At 44.2% G+C, this 22206-nt stretch overlaps 1 protein-coding gene across 2 annotated transcripts in view; it reads right to left on the bottom strand.

Annotated features, from left to right (window-relative positions):
• ATG9A (autophagy related 9A) overlaps positions 1 to 22206 on the bottom strand; it is a 131326-nt gene that overhangs the window by 69650 nt on the left and 39470 nt on the right. For both annotated transcript variants that reach the window (XM_069227186.1, XM_069227187.1), the window contains 5 exons: positions 21547 to 21684; positions 17847 to 17890; positions 17151 to 17215; positions 8559 to 8720; positions 1967 to 2108 (listed from right to left, as the gene is read on the bottom strand). In XM_069227186.1, coding sequence (XP_069083287.1) covers positions 1967 to 2108; positions 8559 to 8720; positions 17151 to 17215; positions 17847 to 17890; positions 21547 to 21649 — 516 coding nt within the window. In that variant the 5' untranslated portion in view covers positions 21650 to 21684. The remainder of the gene's footprint in view (positions 1 to 1966; positions 2109 to 8558; positions 8721 to 17150; positions 17216 to 17846; positions 17891 to 21546; positions 21685 to 22206) is intronic.

Below are 22206 nucleotides of genomic sequence, written 5' to 3'. Positions count from 1 at the left end.
TGGCAGCTTCTTTGCACCCACAGCTGGCATTTCCTGGGCATCTGCCCACTCCCGACTTGATCCTGACTCTTGGACTTGGTCCCCTTGTTCCACAGGTACCCTCGTCAGGAAATCCATCGTTGTTGCATTGCTGGTGTTGTTGTTTCTTGCAGAATTCCCCTATCACGACTTCTGTGCTCTCTGGGGAACTTAGGTGCACTTTGCACCCACTTTTCAGGGTCTTGGGGTGGGCTATTTTTCTAACCCTCACTGTTTTCTTACAGTCCCAGCGACCCTCTACAAGCTCACATAGGTTTGGGGTCCATTTGTTATTCGCATTCCACTTTTGGAGTATATGGTTTGTGTTGCCCCTATACCTATGTGCTCCCATTGCAATCTATTGTAACTATACATTGCTTGCACTGTTTTCTATTGCTATTACTGCATAATTTTGGTATTGTATACATATATCTTGTGTATATTTGCTATCCTCATACTGAGGGTACTCACTGAGATACTTTGGCATATTGTCATAAAAATAAAGTACCTTTATTTTTAGTATATCTGTGTATTGTGTTTTCTTATGATATTGTGCATATGACACTAGTGGTACTGTAGGAGCTTCACTTGTCTCCTAGTTCAGCCTAAGCTGCTCTGCTAAGCTACCTTTTCTATCAGCCTAAGCTGCTAGACACCCTCTACACTAATAAGGGATAACTGGACCTGGTGCAAGGTGTAAGTACCCTTTGGTACCCACTACAAGCCAGGCCAGCCTCCTACACGTAGTCAAATGGTCTTTTGTATGCAGCCACTCTGTAAGAATAGGGGATCTCAAGAGTACGTCACTGGATTCGGGCTGGCCATCCGCTCATGTGACAGAACTGGAAGGAGCTAGACACGTCTAATTATTCTAGAATGGCAGCGGGGATCATTAAATTACTACTCAGCCAGCTGGAGAGCTCTTATCCTCATAATCAATATCATTTCCTACTCCCAACTCCAGCTCTAGAATATTTATGACTAGCAGGTACATTTCAGTCAACAGTCAGTGATGGCAAAATCCAGAAGTCTGGGAACAGATGAAAAGTTTCTTTTCTTACTGAGTTCTTTGCGCCTCAGATGTTCCTTAAAGGCCACAGGCCGACCACTGATTCACACACTGCCTGTGCAATGATCTCCGAACCATTCTTCATACAATCACCTGTATCTGGCAGACTTGGTACATGCGGGGTTCACCTGTTCCTGGCTGCAGATATGGAACTGGATCAATGGACTGCAGTGCGGAAGGGGTGAGGCTGAATGTTGGTGTCCGATGATTTATCTTTTCCTTTGCTCAATTTGCAGTTTCCCTGCTTATTTTGATGAGAAGAGGCGACCAGGGGGCCCGGCCTCTGTCCTGTGCCGGACCTTTTAGAGTTAGCCACATTCAGGACAAGGCTGTTTTCAGAAGCATGACATTTATGAATTTTGTATTGTGAGTCAAATGGAAACAAAGACAGGAATGTATTTTGAGGGCCAGTTTTTAAACCAATAAGTCCTCTGAGAAAGCTGCTGAGCCCCTGGTGCTCGAGTTGCACTTTTGCTGGGCATTACAAATAATCTTCCTCAGCACCACAGACTTCAGAAAACTATCTGAACAGAACGAGTTGTCTGGGTCTAGGAAACTGGTTTCACAATTTCTGGTTGCCCAGGTGAGGCAGATGCGGTTTGGGGATCATGGGTGAAACAGGCATACGTTTTAGACCTCACTACAGGTAGCTTTCTCTCAGTTTCTTGCACAAACTACAAGAAAGCGCTGTACCAGTGTATTGAGGATAGACCCACATGAACGTAAAATGTATGGAGTTAAAAAAATAAAAGCTATGACTGAGCCAAATCAGAAGCTTCAGCTGCTGGTGAACACCATTCTTGGAAGACACACGCGATCATCGTGGGCAGATACCGACACGAAGTACAGGAAAATTACTTTTACCTACAGCTGTCTTACCATGGGGATTCGGAGGGCATTGACATAAAAGGAATGGATCTCCCAGTAGCAGCAAATGTTGTAGATGAATTTGATCATTCGGTGAGACCAGAAAACACCAGCGATTATCAGCATTGAGACGAGGACTCCATTTTCTTGTATCCTGAAAAAAACATCAGAGGAGTTCATATTGTGTAGAGGGGTTGAATTCTAACACTTTGTAACCCTCTGCTCTGTGCAAGTTCGCCCCTCAAAATTAGCGATCCTTATACGTGAGGGAGAGAGATCCTCCCTATCATTTTCCCCAAAACGGTCCACACTGGAGAAACTGACCTTCAAAACTGAACAAATTGTTCTTCAAAACTCCCACCCAACCAACTGGAACATAGGACACAGAATAAACCTCCCTGGACTGGAGCCCAACAGCTTATGTGAATTACCAAAATCTGGGAGTGTTGTACGTTAACTTCTGTTCTTGGCTGCTGCACAAGCTTCAAACATACCGTAGAGAAATATTTCTAGCTTGTAGCAGAGTTCAATGCATGAAGTCTGCCACAAATCTGGCAGTGGTAAAAAAAAAAAAAATACAGTTTGCGGAGTCAGGTTTGAGTGTTGCCGGTCCCCCAACTGCTGAAAACTGAGGAGTGTTCTCTTGAGCCGGCAGAATTTTATGCTGTTCAGTATGTGTTACTCGTGGAGCTAAAATACTGATTAGAAAGCGTCCTGAAACCCTTTATCACTAAGGAAACTCTTAACAGCAAAGACAGTAGGGATAGAACATATGCTGGCAGTGACTTTTTCATGTCTATTGCACATAGACGCATGCCTCACCTGGTAAGCCTGTCGGAGGATAAAGAAAGAGCAACATTAGAACAAAATTGCCTTGCTCTCTTTTTCTAAGAGCACAAAGGGTACATCTTTGTGAACACCAAATGGCAATCAACTGAACAGTCTGGCAGTGTAACAGAAGACGCTGCCATCTGCTTGGACAGTCCACCGAGTACTGCCCATCACTGAAGCTTGGCCTTGATATAGGACATTGTTATAACACAGATTGGCATGTGGGTAACAGTTACAATCGGAATACTTCTGACGCTTTACAACAGTGGACAGTTATAGTTCTTTTTGCGGTTTTGGATAATCTCGAGTCATCGCAGCTATCCAGCGGAAAATTCACTCTATAAAAAGTCTTAGAATAATACCCTCCTGCTCTCATATCCTTCTGTAACACACTAAATACCCACCTATTGAAATTACATTTACTCGAGGTTAATGTTTTTTCACCCTTCGGCTACTCTACTGCACTTCTTTCTAACTTAGTTTGTTTACTGTTCCCAGTTTACTTGTATCTAATGAACAGTTGTGTTTAAAGAACTCGGCTGTCTCTACGGTGAGGTTCACGCTAAGGAAATATACTGATTAATAAAATGCATAATCAATGTGGGCACTAATAACTGTTTGCCCAGTGGCTGCCAGATGAGGTTCAGATACTTGTGGTCTTCTGGTTCGTTAAGTTTGTGAAGGCAGCGGGATGGCCTGGTTACATTCTTGATTTGCTGCTCCTTATTCATAAAAGAGTCACAAATATCTCACAGGGTCCAAACTTTCCCAGGTAGTGTAATTCATGCAACAAAGACTAATATTTAAGATACACAGCCTGAATGTTCATACTGTTATGGGTATGGCAGTCTGCAAAGCCTCAGTCTTCATGGAAATACATCTCGTCCAATTTGTAGGCTAAATTATTAACAATTACATTATCTTACAAAAATGATTCTCTAAGTAATGAATACATTTTAAAAATACCTTTCTTTTTTTAAAACACTGTTTACCGAAATAATTTAAACTTAAAATAATTTACATAATTACTAATCAAATTAGCAAATTAAGTTTTAAAATATATAAACTAGTCATAAGCAAATAAAAAAATTTAAAAACATCCACCCAAATGCATCTATTAAAAAAAATATATATACATCTTTAAATATGTAACTAAATAAAAAAAAAAAACAATAGGCCAGTCAAAAAAATGTTACTCATACTTAACATTACAAAATAAGGATCTATAAAACAAAAAAGAAAAAAAACAATATTATTTACAACTATATTTAAAAAAATATACATACACATTCCTGTCTGTAATAATCCATAATTTTGACTTCACAATATATTTGAATGGATGACTCAATCAATATTTCTGAAACAATATGATAGTGGAACATGTAACACAACCCAAAAAGAAGAGAGGCAACACAGTGCAAAAGGAACATAACAAGAGCATAAGTCGCTTGGCGTAAATTAATTCAATATAAACTATTCCAGAACTAGAGCGGAGGAGTAGAGAGGGAGAGGGATCGTGGGGTTCAAGGGAATGAAGAAGGCAGGCGAAAGCTAGAGTGGAGGACATGATGGAAAGATGAGTAAGGGCAGAGAGGAGGGAAAAGAGACAATAAGAGTGAGAGAGAGAGGGGGAGCAGGGTTGGGAAGGAAGGAGGATGACTGGAGGTGCAAAGGAGAGAGTTGAGGGGGGCAAGAGAATACAAAGGGCAGGGAGTAGAGCACAGAGGAGATGGAGAGAGAGAGGAAGCAGCAGAGACAGTCGGGAGAGGAGGAGGTGTATGGAGGGACCTGAGAAGGAAGGAAAATTGGAGAGAGACTTGAGCGTTATCTGAGAGGACCAATGAGGGAAGAAATGAAGGCACAAGAGGACCAAGTCGGGGGGGGAGAGATCTGGAAGGAGGAGGAGGGTTGGTGGGAAGCCGGATGGAGAAGGGCAGAAAGCAAGGGCGGAGAGGTAATCAGGGAGGGGGGAGATAGAAGAGGGTCAGGAAGACACAGAGAAGAAATGATACAAGGAACGAGGTGAAGGCTTTTCAAACAACTGTGGAAAGACAACAGGGTCGGGTTCATTCTTTTCTGGAATAAAATACATTTTTTACAGAAAGACCGCTACATTTCCCTCTGGAGCCGCTGGGGCGGTAGCACAGTGGGGTGAAGCGGACAGCTTTGTAGTCCAGGCACCCCAGCTTGCGTATAATTATGGCCTCAAAGGAGAGCTAATGCAGTGTGGCGAGGATGAGGGGATGGGTACATTTCTTGATTGTAAAATCACGTTTGGCCACAGCATGCGGACAGTTGTCAGGGGAATGAGAGCAGATTGCAGGATGGCTGTGAGTACAGCATTGCCAAAAAACAGTCTTCGAAGAATCAGAGCATGAACAGCCCATTTTAGAAGAGGGCGAGACAAAAGTGGTTTGGTCTTATTTAGGGTGTGCTGATAGCTCCCTGGGTTTCCTGCTCCCTCCACTGGGCCTTCACTTCATAGTGTGCATTGCAAAAGCAGAAGCAGTGGTCCTGGGAAGACCCAGATACAGGCAGGTCCCTGCCGGGGCCCGATCGAGCCAGATGACACCAGCAAGGTGTAGCCTTTTCTGGCTGATCAGGAACTTCGGCAAATACAGCCCTGCATGGGTAGGAGACAATGGGCAGTAGCAGCTCTTGCACAGGCTGGTTACTCCCGGCAGGTGTAGCCATGCACCGGCCAATCATGACATTGAGCAGTTGCACCCACACAAAGGCTGATCATCATGTCGGGCAGTCGCACACTCACACATGCTGATCACAAGGTTTTGGAGTAGTGGCCTTGTGGAGGCCCACCAACTTGAGCAGGCACGGCCACGCAGATGCTGAATCTGCCACATAACCAGAGCCCCGATAGCAACTGCAGTCACAGGTTTGGCACTGCAGACCAACTGATCGCTCTCCTCAGTCCTCTCTTCTGGGTACCCCACAGACACCTGGGCACGCTGAACCCCACTCCTCTTGGACAGGCACCCCTCCTGCAGGGTCAATAGGCTCCTTCCCTCTCTCAGCAGAAGTGCTGACCTCTAGGTGCTTCAGAGCAAGTACACAGCTCATCCAGTAAGAGATCTGGACTCAGGTGATGTCACTTTCTGACTCACAGACAGGCTGTCAGACGGACACCAGCTCTGGGTGCACAGCAGCACTCTGAATGCTACGAGGAGCACTTATTTCTCAGTGATTGGGGACTTGGAGCTAAAACAACAAGTGGGGCCCCCATGTCTATACAGCAAAATCAGACACTGGATGTGTATCGACTGTCTGCAGCTGTAGAACCGGCCTGAAGTGGTTCTTTCAAGTATCCTTTCTGGGCTGCTCTCCAGACACAGACTTTCAAAGCAGTAGTATCCAACGTGGAGCTCCCACGACAGAGGCAATAAGAGTTGTGAAGTATCTGCATTCGGCTTCTCTAACCAGGGAAAGACAAAAGGTCTGGTCTCATTTACTTGTTTCTTCAATTTACACAACAGCAACAGTCTGCAATCCCACCCCATCACTCCTACCACCCGCCACCCCTAGCCGTGTTCAGGAAGACTAATCCGCAGCTCCTTGCTAGACGAAAGGCCGAATAAAATATCTAACAAAGCCGTGTCTCCACCCCCCCTTCAGTGCCTAGGTCACCTAACTCCAGCTTCTGGGATGTAAGCAGCATGCGTCCACTTGTCCGGGAAAAGAAATCATTTGCATGAACAATTTAAACACCGTTTTGCAAGGTTATTGGGGGCCTGACTTTTAAGCACCTTAATAAACAAGAGCTCTATTTTTGCAATGACCTTTTCTGACAAGAAAAATCTGGAAACTTGTGTGTCCTTTTTTCTTGCTTGACATAAGGTAACAAACACCTACATATAGCGGGGCAGACACAGGACCACAGATCCTGGATCCATGCTAGAGTTCAAACGATCCATGTAACACAAACTTACGTAGAAGTTATTTTAATGAGAGTCGGTTTCCCAGGGCAGTCACTGAACAGTCATCATCAAGTCCCTTCTGAAGGGTGTAATGTTTGTTCCTCTGTTTCAAACCAGTAATAAAATCTGATAAAATTCATACAAGGATGCTGAAACACCTGCCCCATCCCTGGTTTCCCAACTTCTGATGCACGGCATCTAGTGGCAGATTAGAGACAAGTGGGAAAGGAAAATGCTAATAACTTATGCAATCATTTTTTTTTATAAATCTGTTTATTGACAGTTCATTAAGAAACAAATACAAAGCATAATTGTGCACTGAGATTTTGTTAGTTTGCATAAGCATCTCAAACCCCGACATTCCCGGCAAAACCTCCTCCCCACCCACAAATAAATAGTACCTCCACCAGCCCGTAGGATGTGAAGTCACTACAAATGTTGTCCACGTAAGCGCTCCATTTTCCCCACTTTGGGGGGCATCCCCGGCCTTCATATAGCAGCCTCTCAGCCAACATACACCAATTCATATCACTTTTCCAGTCCCCCAGTGCATCCAAATATTTAGCCGGAAAACCAAACAACCTACTCCTCCTTGTGGTTCAGTTCTAGCGGAAGGTAGTGCAGAGATTCTCAACTCAAACTCTACACTGGGGAGACTCGCCGAAGGATGTTGTTGCCAGGAGGGTGCACTGGAGAAAACCTAGTCTTGCCCTAAGTTAAAGAGATTTTGGCCATGGCCGTGTGCTTAGGTGAACACAATTTTAGGAAACAATATTCAAATTGAACCATTTTGTATTATGTTGGGTTTTCAAACAGCAGCCAACCTAAATGGCCTACAGAAATATATTTTGATGATCTGAATGTGGCAGCTAAAGATGCAAACTAGTCACGAGCCATTCCACCTGAAACACAGGCTGCCTGACGTCCACGGGCCACTGCTATGGAACAAACACAACAAACATCTCACCCAATACTCTGCCCAGAAGGTTTCCTCTCACAGCTCCAAACTGATAAAATATATGGCAAGAGGCAGCCTCCAACCACTAAGTACTTTAGTCCTGACCCAGCTACTATCCCCTCAGTTTTCCATTTCAATAGTTTTATTTGCAGACATTTCACAGCGGAACAAGCACCGACACACTCTGGACACCCGTGGGTGTAATAAACATGGGCTGAACACTGCAAAGGTAATAGCTGAGCCAACCTGGGCACAAAATACAGAACATAAAATGAGCAACACTTAGATGGGCATTTGATATGGAGATCTTCTGTTACCGTGGTCAGGCTGGGGCAGAGGGGGCACTTCTTATTCTCATGCTTACGCTCATGCTAAAATACCCCTTAGTTTCTTGAATTATATCTTTTTAATGCTACACATCGCATAACTTAATATAAATTAAAATTAAATAAGGAATCTCGCAGAATTCATCATCACCTATGAATATTTCAATCGTACCAGGCCCGGTGTTGGCTGGCTTATTTGCACTGAAATGGCCCATTGTTGTCTATAACAATGCATGCAGAATTTATTCAAAACTGTACTTTTTGGAAAAAAGATGGAGATAACATTATTCAGACAGACAGACACACAAGCGCATAGGACAACTGGTCTTTTCCACGCATTTGGGCACAAACAAACTGTAGTACATTTGTCTGTGGCCAATGATTTGCACAAGCTTTAGTACATACACAAAGCCATCTTGCTGCTTGGTTTTGGGGCGCACACAAACCCTCAGTGTGTACCTGTCCCTCAGTCTTTCCAGGTCTCTCAAACATGCACAAACAGTGCCTCTTCCACGGATACCCTCCCTCTGCCCAACCATGAAGGGTCCGAAAGTTACCTTGTGCTGCACACGGCAGGCGCCAGGAAGGCATCAGGAAGGGTCACCTTGTTGTGCTCGCCAGGATGCTGGCTGTGATTCACCTGTTTGTTGGCAAAAAGGATGTCGTAGTCCACGCAGCTGACGAGGAAGGTTGTAAAGGCGACCACGAAGATAAACTGTCTGTAAATGGCAAGCAAGAGGGAGAGTAAGGGCAGGTACTGACGCAGCGAGGTAAACAAACAACTAGGGCTGGAAAAAGATCATTGAGAGAGTTCACTCTGTCACTGGCAAGCGTAAACACACTTATTGAAGCAGAGAGGTGTAAACACAAACAACTGGGGCTGGAAGGAGATCATTGAGAGGGTTAATTCTGTAACTGGCAAGTGTAAGGGCAGGCACTGAAGCACAGAGGCGTAAACACAAAGAACTGGGACAGGAAGGAGATCATTGAGAGAGTTCATTCTGTAACAGGCAAGCGTAAGGGCAGGCACTGAAGCACAGAGGCGTAAACACAAACAACTGGGGTTGTAAGGAGATCATTCAGAGAGTTAATTCTGTAACTGGCAAGCGTAAGGGCAGGCACTGAAGCAGAGAGGCGTAAACACAAACAACTGGGGCTGGAAGGAGATCATTCAGAGAGTTCATTCTGTAACAGGCAAGCGTAAGGGCAGGCAATGAAGCAGAGAGGCGTAAACACAAACAACGGGGGCTGGTAAACACAGACAACTGGGGCTGGAAGGAGATCACTGAATGAGTTTATTCTGTAACTGGCAAGCGTAAGGGCAAGCACTGAAACAGAGAGGCGTAAACACAAACAACTGGGGCTGGAAGGAGATCACTGAGAGAGTTCACTCTGTAACTGGCAAGCGTAAGAGCAGGTACTGAAGCAGAGAGGCGTAAACAACACAAACAACTGGGGCTGGAAGGAAATAATTCAGAGAGTTCATTCTGTAACAGGCAAGTGTGAGGGCAGGCACTGAAGCAGAGAGGCGTAAACACACACAACTGGGGCTAGAAGGAGATCATTCAGAGAGTTCATTCTGTAACAGGCAAGCGTAAGGGCAGGTACTGAAGCAGAGAGGCATAAACACAAACAACTGGGGCTGGAAGAAGATCATTGAGAGAGTTCACTCTCTAACTGGCAAGCGCAAGGGCAGTCACTGAAGCAGAGAGCCGACACAGAAAACATATGCTAGAAGGAGACAGATGAAACCTAGAGTTCACTCTGAACCATCAAGCACTTATCAAACTGACGGTCCGTCTCCAGTCACTAACTCCTTAGGTAATCTTCAAAGCAGTGCAAGACACTCACAGTATTACCAGCTTTGAGCTATACTTACACATTATTGCATTAACCTGGTGTGTAAAACCAAACAAACTCAAACTAGATTGCATAATAATTAGGGCTCCCGAATTTATAGTATTTTGTTTTAACATTTCCGTCTGTATGTATCCATATATATTTTTTAGCTATCTTATTGGTATTTATCCAAACTTATTTAGCATTTTGTGAATAAATGTTGTGAAATGGTATGTTTCCACATTGATGTAACTGATAAACATGCAATGTTACTTTAAAGTCTGTCACGTTTTAGCAAGTTAAGCAGTACAATAAGAGCAAAATATTACACCCACAGGTAAATATCAACATTATAATACAAATATATGTTAACATGTGCCTGTATTAAGGGAGCTGTTTTTTAAATTTCCATGCTGTCTGTCTGTCTGCTCAGCTCTTATCCTGGAAATCATGAAAGACAGCGCGGAGAGTCACCCACAAGAAGCAGAATTATCCATGTTATTTTACTTTTAGAAATAAATACAGAGAGAAACACACTGTTTTCTGTCTGTATTTATCTGTGAAAAATCAGTAAAAATGGAAAACTGTGTGCCTTAGTAATAATTTTTACCACTGAACTTGTGATTATAAACTTTGGAAATACTGAATTCTCTCTAACAAGCCCCAAATGATATAAATAGTAGTAGAAACATACTAGAGCTTCGCATAGAAATACACTGATCCAGTTTCATAAAATGAAAGGTATGAATTTAGATCCACTGTTGTACATCTTTGTCTCCCCATGAATGTAAGTCTTTGATGTCCGCAAAAGTTAAACATATGCACATATGCGTCTATGAAAATATACATGTATCACTACAAACACAAACCATGCTCCTTCACAATCGGTCACACATACGGAACATAAACGTCCAGTCGTATCAGAAGCACAGCATACAGGATGACCCTCCTTTCGGATTGCCTGTACCACAGATACACCCATACACAGAGGTAGCAGGATCTCGCCGTCACTGGTGTTCTTCAACCCCTGGATCCCCCAGTGTGTTCACATAAAATAACACAAAGGAGGACCCAACACGGAGGAGAAACTGCACTGGGCAGGAAGGCGAGGACGGAGGCAGGATCGTGTATGAGGTGATGAACTATGGACAATAATTGGCTCGGCCAGCACACAACCTCAGCGCATCTCGGCATCATGGTGAATCCGATGAGGTTCAGAGCTGCACCACTGAAGGTGCAAAAAAGAAACAGCCAGGTGAAAAGAAACTTGTGAAGGAGAGTACTCCAGGGGTGGCAGCTGCAGCATCTGGTAGTGGACGGGGGCACATATTTGTGCCAGAGCAGCAGATGCTCAACACCACGCAGCCCCATACGCGGCATGGCCTTTCCGTTTAAATATACTCATTATTTAACATCATTTTCTAGGGGGTTTCATTATAAGTCTCTACATCCATTATTTACGACGGGAAGTGTTGCTGTATCAGTGGTTGGCCATTCATGGCGCTGGACCTTCTTTCCCTCTGAGATGGAATAATTTACTACTGTTTTAGATCCCTTTTTGGCTGTTTTAACTTCAGAAGCGCAGTTAGTGATTGGCAATTGGGTTACTCTTTTAAGGGGGACGCACGTCCCCTCCTTAACCCTCTTTACTCCTTCCTAAGCACCACCTATTTTGTAGTGAGAACAACTACTTTCCCTGTTCCCGTCCACATTTACTACAAAGTATTAGGTTTGAGAACTGCTTTTTCTTGCTATAACATGCAGTTTGTGAACAGTCCCCAGAAAGTCTATTTGAGAATTCCTGTAAAAGTACCAAAAAACTGTCCCTGTAAGAGATGTAACAATAGTATTTACACCCTTGCAATTTATGTCACTGTGTGTAAATATGGACACCATGCTTAGTTTGTTCCTAGCCAACAATCCTAACTCTGGCCCTTTCTGTCGACTTGTCGAACTGCACGTTGCCACTCAACAAATAAGATGTTCATGAACATGAAAGCTGTACTACTACTCTAGGCATTTTGGATATTCTGCACTGAATTTCACTTTGCACCCTGTTCTTTAGAACATGTTTGTCTTTTTAAGTCTCACCAATACATTACGTTTTTCATAGTTGAAGGATCAATTGTGGTTAACACCAGTGCTTAGAGTGGGCTTTAGGTTGGCCCATGATAACTACTGGTTTGCCTTCTTGTCAGTCTCACTTGTCTAAGTCTTCTTTGATGGTTTTCCTTCCCTTTCTTGTGTTGGTCCCTCCCCTGCAGCAGAGCTACGTCTTCTGATTGGATGACTGGCATCCGTCCACTTCTTACATTCAGGAAACTACTTTTTTCTTTGGCTTTTAGCACTCCATGGGAGTGTATGTGTTTTCTTGCTTTCTCATTCTCTCCTGTGTGTCCTGCTTCTCCCTTTACACCCTGGCTCACCGTGCTGCGTTTTCCCAAACACTGCAGGTCATCTGTTGTTGCCCCAACCCTTCCCTGACCTACTCGTCTTTTTTCTGTTTGTTTTTTTTAATAAATTCCTCAGCTCATTGCCACTGCTGGTCTGTGGCCTTTACGTGCTCCTGTAGCCCTCCTCTTCTATTGCTTCTCTTTCCTTGTTCTGTTTTTCCTATCACTTTAGGAGGGCCCAGCAGCTGCAATTTGCTAGCAGGCTGCTGCTTTCATTAAATGCACTTCAGCATTTCTTTTACTTATTTTTCTTAAGTTACTGCTCCATGTGAACACCAGTAAATAAAAAAAAAAAGCCATCTGCTCCCCAGTAAGTAATGTATGCATGTGTATAGGTCATCATGCTAGCGCCATCACAACACCATAACGCCTACTTCACACGTGTGATGAAGCGTGTCAGTGTGTGAGTGTGTATGTGTATATATACACATCATCACATTAGAGCTATCTTTCTACTGATTATTGAGTCTGCAATAACCATTTTTTTTTCTTTTTCCCCAAAGATGAACAGCATTGGCAAAAGCACTGGCAAAGCTGAAAGGAGCAATCTATTCACACTGCCAACGCTTGCCTTCTCTACATTCAACACTTTTCATTGTACGACAGACATGACTAAAAGAGGTCAGTGCAATAATTAAAGTGCATGTAACAGAGTCACACTGCAAACCCATTATTAGATCGGCCGTGGGCATGCAAACCAAGAGCTGGCTGGTGTGAAGGACAAGTCTTTTGAGTCAAGACTGAGGAAGAGATGAATCCGTGGGCAGGAGGAGAGAAGGGCTAGGGTGTGATGAGGCCATCAGATGAGAGACAGCAGAGTAAAAGAAATGTCTCTAGCAGTACATGCTCTCTTCCAGATCCAGAGACCATCACAGGGGGCTGAACACTGATGGAGGCTCAGGAGTATAAATAAGCAATATATTTTTAAGGAAGAAGGCATTGACAAATGGAACAGACTTCCAGCAGACGTAGTGGAAAAATAAAGCAGTAAATTACCTCAACCCGCCTCTAACTGATACAGGAGAGCAACAGTGCCTCGTACAACCTCAGCATGTGTGCTGCAGGTTTCTATCTGATAATCATTCCTGGTCAAACCTTCACAACTGATAATGTGTGTTAACTCAATAATTAGGAGCCTTGGTGAAACATGTACACCACACTAAACCCTCGCACCCTATACTGCCCCCGGCACAATGAGTAGAACCTGTGATCTACGCAGTACCGGACTCCAAACGCCAGTTGTTCCTTCTAACTCTGCCACTGTCGGGTGTCCCCGCACGGCCACTGGACGGTCCACAGTGAACTAAGCCCCTTTCAGAAGGGATGGCCAATGGGATGACATACAGGGATGACGGGGGTGTTACAATCTTTCCGCCACTGTCCCACAGCTAAGACAGTGCATTAAACTTCTGCAATGCTCTGGATCTTCTGGTTATTACAGGAAAGGTTGTCCCTCCTCATTTAAATGTTCAGCAGGGGGCTCAAGGAAGAGGACAAAAGGGACACCGTAGAGTCTCCGGGCTTCATAGAAGTTCAAAAACGTGTGCACTGTGCAGCCATAGAAGTACACACAAGCTGGTGTGCAGCGTGCATCATACCACTGCTAAGACTGGAGGCCTTCTGCAGGAGACATCCTTCCGTTTCATGTATGTCTTTGAAAAGTCAGTGGCCATTTCAATATAAAATGCTTTAGTTACATTCACAAACTTCCCCTCCTCACGTCTATTAAAGAGAGGTGGGTAGCAAACTTTTAGTATTCTAAAAAGTGGGACGTTCTAATAGGTTTGGGAACCACTGCTGTAGATCCATCATGCCAGGCAAATAGGGCAGGCCCGCTGTAACGCATGTGATTCCAGGAGATAGAAACCCCAAACCTCAAGGAACCATGTAGCTAATGTATGCCACGCTCCGGGAGGTGTCTCATAGAGCTAGTGACTTTTAAAGATTTTTTCTGTCCAGTACTGGTGTGCTTTACATGGCAGTCCTGGACAGAGAAGACACTGGTGGCAATGACGTCAGAGGGATGGCCCTTAATTGGGTGGTTCCTTTAATGCCATGGCCGCTGGCACAAAGACTGCCTGGAGGATGTCCCTATTGCAGAGACAGAAACACCACCTTCAACGGGACTCGTAATAAGGCAAAGGGGACAAGGACTCATAATGAGGCAAGGGGACCAGGGCCCATAATGAGGCAAGGTGGCAAGGACTTATAATGAGGCAAGGAAATAAGGACATGTAATGAGGCAAGGGAACCGGGGCTCATAATAAGGCAAGGAGACAAGGGTGGAAGATAGGACTTGTGCTGATTTATGCTGGCTATACTATTGCCTCCTCTATGTACACGAGACCCTTCAAACTCAGGCCCTTGGTCAAGTTCACCAAGATGAGAGTATGTGAGAAAAACTGATTTTTACTCAGAGCGCAAAACTCCCGACAGGTTCACCCCGACAAGAACCACTGAGGTCCGAAACCCATTGTTAAGTTATCCAGCTGGGAGTTAGGAAGATGAGAAAAAATATAATCAGGACGACCCAGAGTGAGAAAAGGAGGACCTCAGACACAGATTTCTTATTGGTCAACTAGATGAGAAATGTAAGCCAGCTGAGAATTAATCATTGCACAAACCTCTTGATGAAGCCTACTGAGATGACACCTCTTAAGCCCTCGAAAACATCTCTTAGTCCATAAACCTCTTGGGACTACACTCAACAGATGGCAAATGTCAAAAACTCGGAAATTAACTATATAAAACAAATTTTAGATGACAACATTGAAAAAAAACACAAAGTGCCAACCTCAAAGGCCCAAACTGAAAATCAGCCAAACGACCTACCTTTGACCCCTAGATTCTCACTCAAACTAACAATTTGCATAGGGACATCATGAATTGTTAGGCTTAACTCAGCACAAATCGTAAATCAAGCCTTCAAAGAATAAATCTTATTGACCGCTCTCCACAGAGGACTTACAGCTCCAAGTTAATTTGGAGAAAGGTTGAGCCACTTATCTTTGATTCCTCCCAGGCTGTAAGCCATGCTTTCTCGGCTCCTTCATTTCCAGATTTCACGGGCGTGCCCCTTCTACACAGAACTGTAACTGGAACTTGAAACCACAATAATATATCCGACGCAAGGCCACTCGGCCAGACTGACTTGCCTCAGGGTAGCCATAGGAAACAATCCCGCTCTTTGTAGCTACAGAATATTGGGCTGTGGAAGTGAGTGTGTTACTTATCACAAACCTAGTGAGACATAATTCTGTATGTGGACAAATTCGTAATGCGTCCCTGCATCCATTCCCGTCTTTACCTCTGAGAGAACGCTCAAGAGCCGACAGCCTTTTCAGCATCCCAAATAACTGGTCAGTAAAAATTCAGCACAAATTCTAGACCGAACACTGAAATCTGGTCTGCGGACATATGTCAATGAAATCTCTCTCATCTGTCACTCAGAAAGGTTTAAGAGAAAGATATTACTTGAAGATGCAATGAGCTCTATCAAGAAGCAGACATTAATTCAGCAGAGCACACCACAAAAAGATAAAGATCTCTTTCACTGACTACCCCCAGCATTTATAAGAACCTTATCTAAAAATGTGTGTGATCACACCATTAGCATAAGCAAAAAGCCAATTTACAACTCCTCACAACATTCAAAATACTCGAGAAGCCAGCTGTATCTCAACTTCAAGCGAACATCAATAACCACATCAATTTGACTTGCAAGAGTCTAATTTTCACCCAACAAATAGGGAAACGGCCGTCCGGAAAATCTGAGACGAAGCCGTTGACACTGCCAGCGGGGTGTGCAACCTCCCAATGCTACTAAACCTTAGAGCCAACTTAAAAGAGCAGACAAAAGCCCTAGAGTTACTGTCTCTTGTCGAACGTGCCTCTTTCTATCAGCAGGTCAGTAACAACAGACAGAAATGAGCTTTTTCAATTCCTACAAGGACACATGGCGACCCTTTTAGTGATCACTGTTGTCGTCTCTTTCCTCTGTTATGAATATTGTCCCTCTCCTGCACATGGTAACAAACAATCTCATTTACCATTGTACTACTCACAGCTGAGACAACAAAATGACAACAAACAAAACTAACACAAGACACTAGAAACCGGTCCGACTGCCACTCCTACATGAAATGCTGAGAACTTGCTGAAATGAAACTGGTGTATAACAAAATACCATTAATCAACTCTGAATATACTTCTTATCACCTTAATTTCAACACCAAAAGCCAAAGAGTTACTTTTAGTTCAAATGTGACATCTGAAGTCCAGACTGGATTAGTGCTCATCACAACCAAACAATGTTCAGCATATTCCATTCTCCCGCACTGCAATGAACGCTAACCAGTACTACTGGGTATTACCACCATCTTCCACCCTCCCTACACAACCCTTCGTTATCTGGGTCTGTGATACATCAACGTTACTGCTCCATTGGGGCACGGAATGCTGCCTCCGACATGCATCAATATTCAGGTGACATTCACACGCAGATGCACCTAGATAACGAAGTCTTAAAATACTTTAGAACTGTAGCATTGAACTAAACACCTGCACAATTTCTACAGTGATTCACCATCTCCTTTGCACCCCAAGACATTACTGCTGCTCATAAAGAGACAGACACCCCACCTTTACTTCAGAAAGGACCCACATAACTCACCTTTCCTGAAAACACTCTCTGCAGTTCTCCAGTCAAAAACATTCCAAACGATTCAGTATTCAAGCAGAGCCATACATGCCCTCTCATTCATTCAATTATTTATCATACTACACAAGAGTGCCATTTCCAGTTCTTGACTGCAGCAGCAGCCTGACAACACATGGCGGTGAGACTTTTCTACTTACATTAACTCGAAGATCTCTCGGACCAGCATGCACGTGAAGCCATTCTTCTGATGAAGGTTATAGACCTGGAGGCTTCAGTCAAGGAAACCCACATCATGTTGAGCGCCAACAGAGAGTGAGGGACAGACTGGGAACAAGAAGGCAGGAAGCCAAGCAGAGGGCAGAAGGCACGCTGAGAGCATCAACAGGCAACAAGCAAAGGGAGGGGACATACTGAGGTGTTGGATAATTTATCAAGCACAGGTCAGGGCACAGACTGTAACAAGCTGTGGAGAAGGTCAGCCGAGCACCAGTCAGGGAACAGACTCGGGACATGGAGAGGAGGGAGGACAGTGAAGCAGAGGGAAGGGAACTGGATGAAAATATTGACAGGAGGTCACCAAGCAAAGGTCAGGACAGAGACAAGGATTCACCACTCACACATCAGGAGTTAGACTGAAAATATGAACAGAAGCACAGTCCAGGATACAAACTAAAATAAGGAGGTCAACACAAACGGGTCCGGCTAAAGACAGTGAAAACAGACTACATGCAGGCCACGGAGCAAAGGAAAGCAGAAATCAGGGACCTTTCATTGAGGTCCGCTCTCACCTCGGGGAAAGGGGGAATTATGATCTTAACATAAAATGAGTTACATGAATAAACAAAGTGAAAAGCAAATTGTAAAAAGACTTCTGCCAGGTGAAGAAAGGATACTCTGGAGAAGAACAGGTCCAGATTCTCAATATGGTGCCAGTTAGCTGCAATTATAAGAAAGAAGTATGAGGCAACGGTGAACTGAAGCCTCTCCCACGGCAACGGACAAAATAATCAATTCAAGTTCAGCGCAGTGAAGATCTAAGAATCCGGTTCATGGGCATCCTTATCTATTCACACCCCACTCTACATGTCAAACAACAAATGAAAGAAGACATCCTAGACACCCCCGTCACCTTGCGGGAAGCCATAATAGTTATCTTTAGAAGATCCATCTGCTCCCAGTCCACAATGAAATGTTCCTGTATTTATTTCCTAGTATTTCTGACCTTAGCTAAGGGTCATGCCATGTACACCTTTGCCAGACCTGCAAGTAATTTATGAAGATTGCAAGCCAAGCAACGTGTACCCTCCTTGATAACAATCTGAACAGCTCCTGCATACAGAGTGTCCGAGCACAGAATTACCATGCCATTTGCTGGTCATATTAGTAAACTATCACCACATTTGGAACATGCAAATATAGACGAGAGAGTGGCAGCATCCCTGAAGTGCCAAATCTTGGGTCCCTTACAATATAATTCAAATACATCACTGCCTACAGGCTTTTTCAAACAAATATTCTTAAAGGTAAGTTTGCTGAATTAATGTTAGTAATGCTTTTGCAGACTACCCATAACCTTCTACAAACCGGGGCAGTCCACAATTATGGGATGGAGGGTATTATTTTTTCATCAGGGAGTGGGGATGAGCGAAACCCTGGATCAATATCATGACCTTCGCCAAGATCTCTTATGATTGCTCTGATCCACCCAACAGGAAGAGACACCATCAAGATGGCTAAATAGCAATTGAAAGAAACCAAGAAATATGCTTGCGAATTAGAAGTAAGACCCTCTGTGGGACTGTGTCTTCCTGCCACCCCTTAGGCAAATACAGAAGGGGTTCCAAGTTCAGAACAGTTTATACTTCTTCTTGTAGAGCCTTGAAATGCACCCAATGCAAATCAATGGTTTCCTTATGTAATCTCAAATTGAACGATACTCATCAAGCTTTGTTTCAGGTATGATCATTGCATAATAGGGTTTAAAGCTTGCCCAAGTCCTGGCAGGACTGACCACGTGCGGCCTGTCCTTTAGGGCAGAGGGGCCACGCCCCCCCCACCTTTTGCCCCTCATGAAGAGTGTCTGTCAGGCTGAACAAAGGTCAGCCTGACAGACACTCTTCATTTTCAACTCAGACAGCCAGGAGTGAGACATTTGCGATTTGCGCAGACTCCTGGCTGCCTGAGCTGAACTTTGCTGGGCTGAGGAGGTCACAGCTCCTATGGGCGTGACCTCCTCGGCCCAGCAAAGGTGCCTCGAGGCCCTCCCCTGGGTGACGAGGAAAGCGTCACCAATTGACACTCGCCCGGGGCGCCTCAGGTTTAAGCCCTGAAGTGCCCAGGGCGAGTGTCAATCAGTGACACTTAGTCACAGAGTGGGGTGGGGTCAGCAGTCTCACTGACCCCATCGCACTCTGTGACGAGGCTGGGACTGCTGCCTTCCCTCGTTGGCTGACCTAAGGTCTGCCAATGAGGGAAGGCAGCAATCCCAACCCTCCTGGGACCTCGAGGCTGAAGGTAAGTGTGTGTGTGTGTGTGTGTGTGATGTTTTAAAATTTATGTTTGGTGCATGCGTGCATGTTTGAATGGTATGAGTGTTGTTAATGGATGTGTGTGCGTGCATGCGTGTGTGTGTGAAAGAATGAGTGTGTGTGAACTTTTAAAATGAATGTTTGGTGCGTGCGTGCATTTTTTTATGTTATGAGTGTTGTTAATAGATGTGCGTGCGTGTCTGTGCATAAAAGAATGAGTGTGTGTGTGTTGCTTTTGGAATTCGAATGCACGCTAATAAGCATGGACTGCCCGCTGGATCAATGGAATTTTCTACTTCTTGGATGGAATTGTGCTGTGGCCTTAGAACTGTAGAACAATTACAAGTGCACCCAAAAAAAGTGCTTTGCCACCTTGGTGCCCAACTTTTTTGGTAGCCAAGGAATGAATGGGTCACCAGCTTCACCAAAAACAAGCCGAAAAGATACTCAAATTGTAAAAAGATTATGGGCCTGATTTAGGTCTCGGCGGATGGAATATTAGGTCACAAATGTGATGAATATCCCATTCGCCGTATTACGATTTCCATAGGCTATAATGGGATTTTAATATGCAGACAGGATATCCGTCATATTTGTGACAGATTATTCCCCTCCACTGACACCTAAATCAGGCCCTATGTCTAGACACAATGTCCAAAACACAGCAGGATCCGAAAAAAGAACTGTTAAGCATCTTTGAGAGCACCAACTTGGTAACCCAACCACCTGTGCAAGAGCAGTCCTCCCACCAGCAGTTTGTTGCAATGCTTTTGCCCAGTCTATCAAGAATATTTAAATGCTTATTAAAATGATTACAGATCTGTGTTGTAAGCCAGTACTTCTGCTTTCTACTCAGGTTACAGCTGGATTTCTCTCATGCGATGACTGTCTGTATCACTAAGCATCACATGCAGAAAACTTCCAGCAGTGAAGTAAACTACCCCAAGAGCCAAAGAGCAGACGAACGGTTAGAATTTCTAGTTCTCCAAGTTAACTCAACAGAACTTCCTCCTTACAGGAATATTTCTGTTGTGGAAGAGTGATGTGTTTTTCTGAATGTGTAAACATATACGAGCATATGATCTATAATGGCCAACGTCTCCTTTCTCAGGTTTTGGGCTCCTCTGTAAATGTAATTAAGATACTACCTACGCCCACTCCAGTTACAGAGGCCTGTGCTGCAGAACTCACCAGGGAGTGAACTTAGCAGGCAAGACTCCCATCCTGATTTGTCAATCTTTCACCCCACGCTGGTCTTAGACAGTCCTTTCAGAAGCGTGGAGGTTTTACTTGGTGTCGAAATCACTTCATTAAAAACTACCGCTGGTCTGCGTGATGCCAACCACCCCTTTGAAGACAGTATGAAACCTGCTCCGGCCGGGGTGATCTCAGCATATCCTTACTTAAAAGCTCTCAAGTAACTGTTTCCACAAAGACATCTTCAGCACCGAGGCACCTTGGTTCACAGTAAACAGAGTGGGCTGTATATTGGCCCAGAGGAGTGTTTCTCTCTCGCACCTCATGCTACTGGCTGTCTGGTGTATCATTAGGCCTCGTATGGAGTACTTGCACTGCAACACACGAGGGACTATTTTGCATCTAAGATTAACGCTGAATCATCACATATTAAATTCTTTATCTCATGGACACAGTGTATACAGAATCAATAGGTTTTCTCTGCTTTTTTCTCCGCACTAGGCATTTTAATATTTTAGTCTGGTCTCAAAATGCAAGCCAGACCCATTGGCTTTGCCAGTTCCGGTTATGCTGGTGTCTGAAGCTCCGAAGTCCACACATTTATCAGTATGCTGTTAATAAATATGTGTCTTTCTTTGAATTTTAAAGTACTGCTTAGATACATTACAGCTGGCTAGTTGATTCATGCGTTTCCAGAAACTCTTAAAGGGTAAAAGCACAATCTCTTCCTATATTCTAAAAAACACCAGCTATGGCAGACCTCATGTCAGTTCAGCAGGGGGCTCATCGAGACGCAGAACATAACACTAAAGGTTATGGGAATACAGCACCCTAGAAGAATAACATCAACATGAAATCAGTGACTTACATTTGCTGCCTTCCGGAACATGGACCAGCATGTCCTCTTCTCCCGGGGGAGAGTCATTGTACGAAGACTCCAGTCGCTGGTACTCGGTTTCAAAATGAGCCATGCTTCCACGTTCTTCCTCATTTGAGGTCAGTGGGCCTTCAAGAGAAAGGGAAAGGATATTTTAGAATGGGGGCACTTATAAGGGGTGCTGCGAAAACGAAAGACATAGATGAGTCCAACAACCAAGAACAATATGAGCCAAGTGCGAGTGACGGTGAATATCATCTACTGGCATATGTAACCCCAAACCACGGCCCTCTGCAGCTACTTCGGAGCACTCCGAGACAAATAAAGTAAATATTGCTAACACAATTAAATGCAACTGGTGATGCCCATGGGTAGTAAATGTGTGGAATCTGGGGTTAGGGTACGATCGAGACGGTCCGGAAGATGAAGTAGGCCTGAGTGTTGCATTTCCAGGTCATAAAAGACTTGCCCAACAATGATGCCGTTAGGTGTTGTTTTAAAAGCAGACGCCTTGGCAGGCTCTGGTGGTTAATCAAGCGATGTTTCGAGTCTGGGTTACCTTGGGTAATCCCACCCCAGATGCTTCAACTACCAAGACGTATGTGAATCAGTGTTTTTTTTTTTTTTTTTTTAAATTAGGACCAATCTCCT

This window comes from Pleurodeles waltl, chromosome 3_2 (assembly GCF_031143425.1).
Source record: "Pleurodeles waltl isolate 20211129_DDA chromosome 3_2, aPleWal1.hap1.20221129, whole genome shotgun sequence".
NCBI classification, from domain to species: Eukaryota; Metazoa; Chordata; class Amphibia; order Caudata; family Salamandridae; genus Pleurodeles; species Pleurodeles waltl.
The sequence above is the reverse complement of the archived record's forward strand: the minus strand, read 5'-3'. Positions and strand labels throughout refer to the sequence as shown.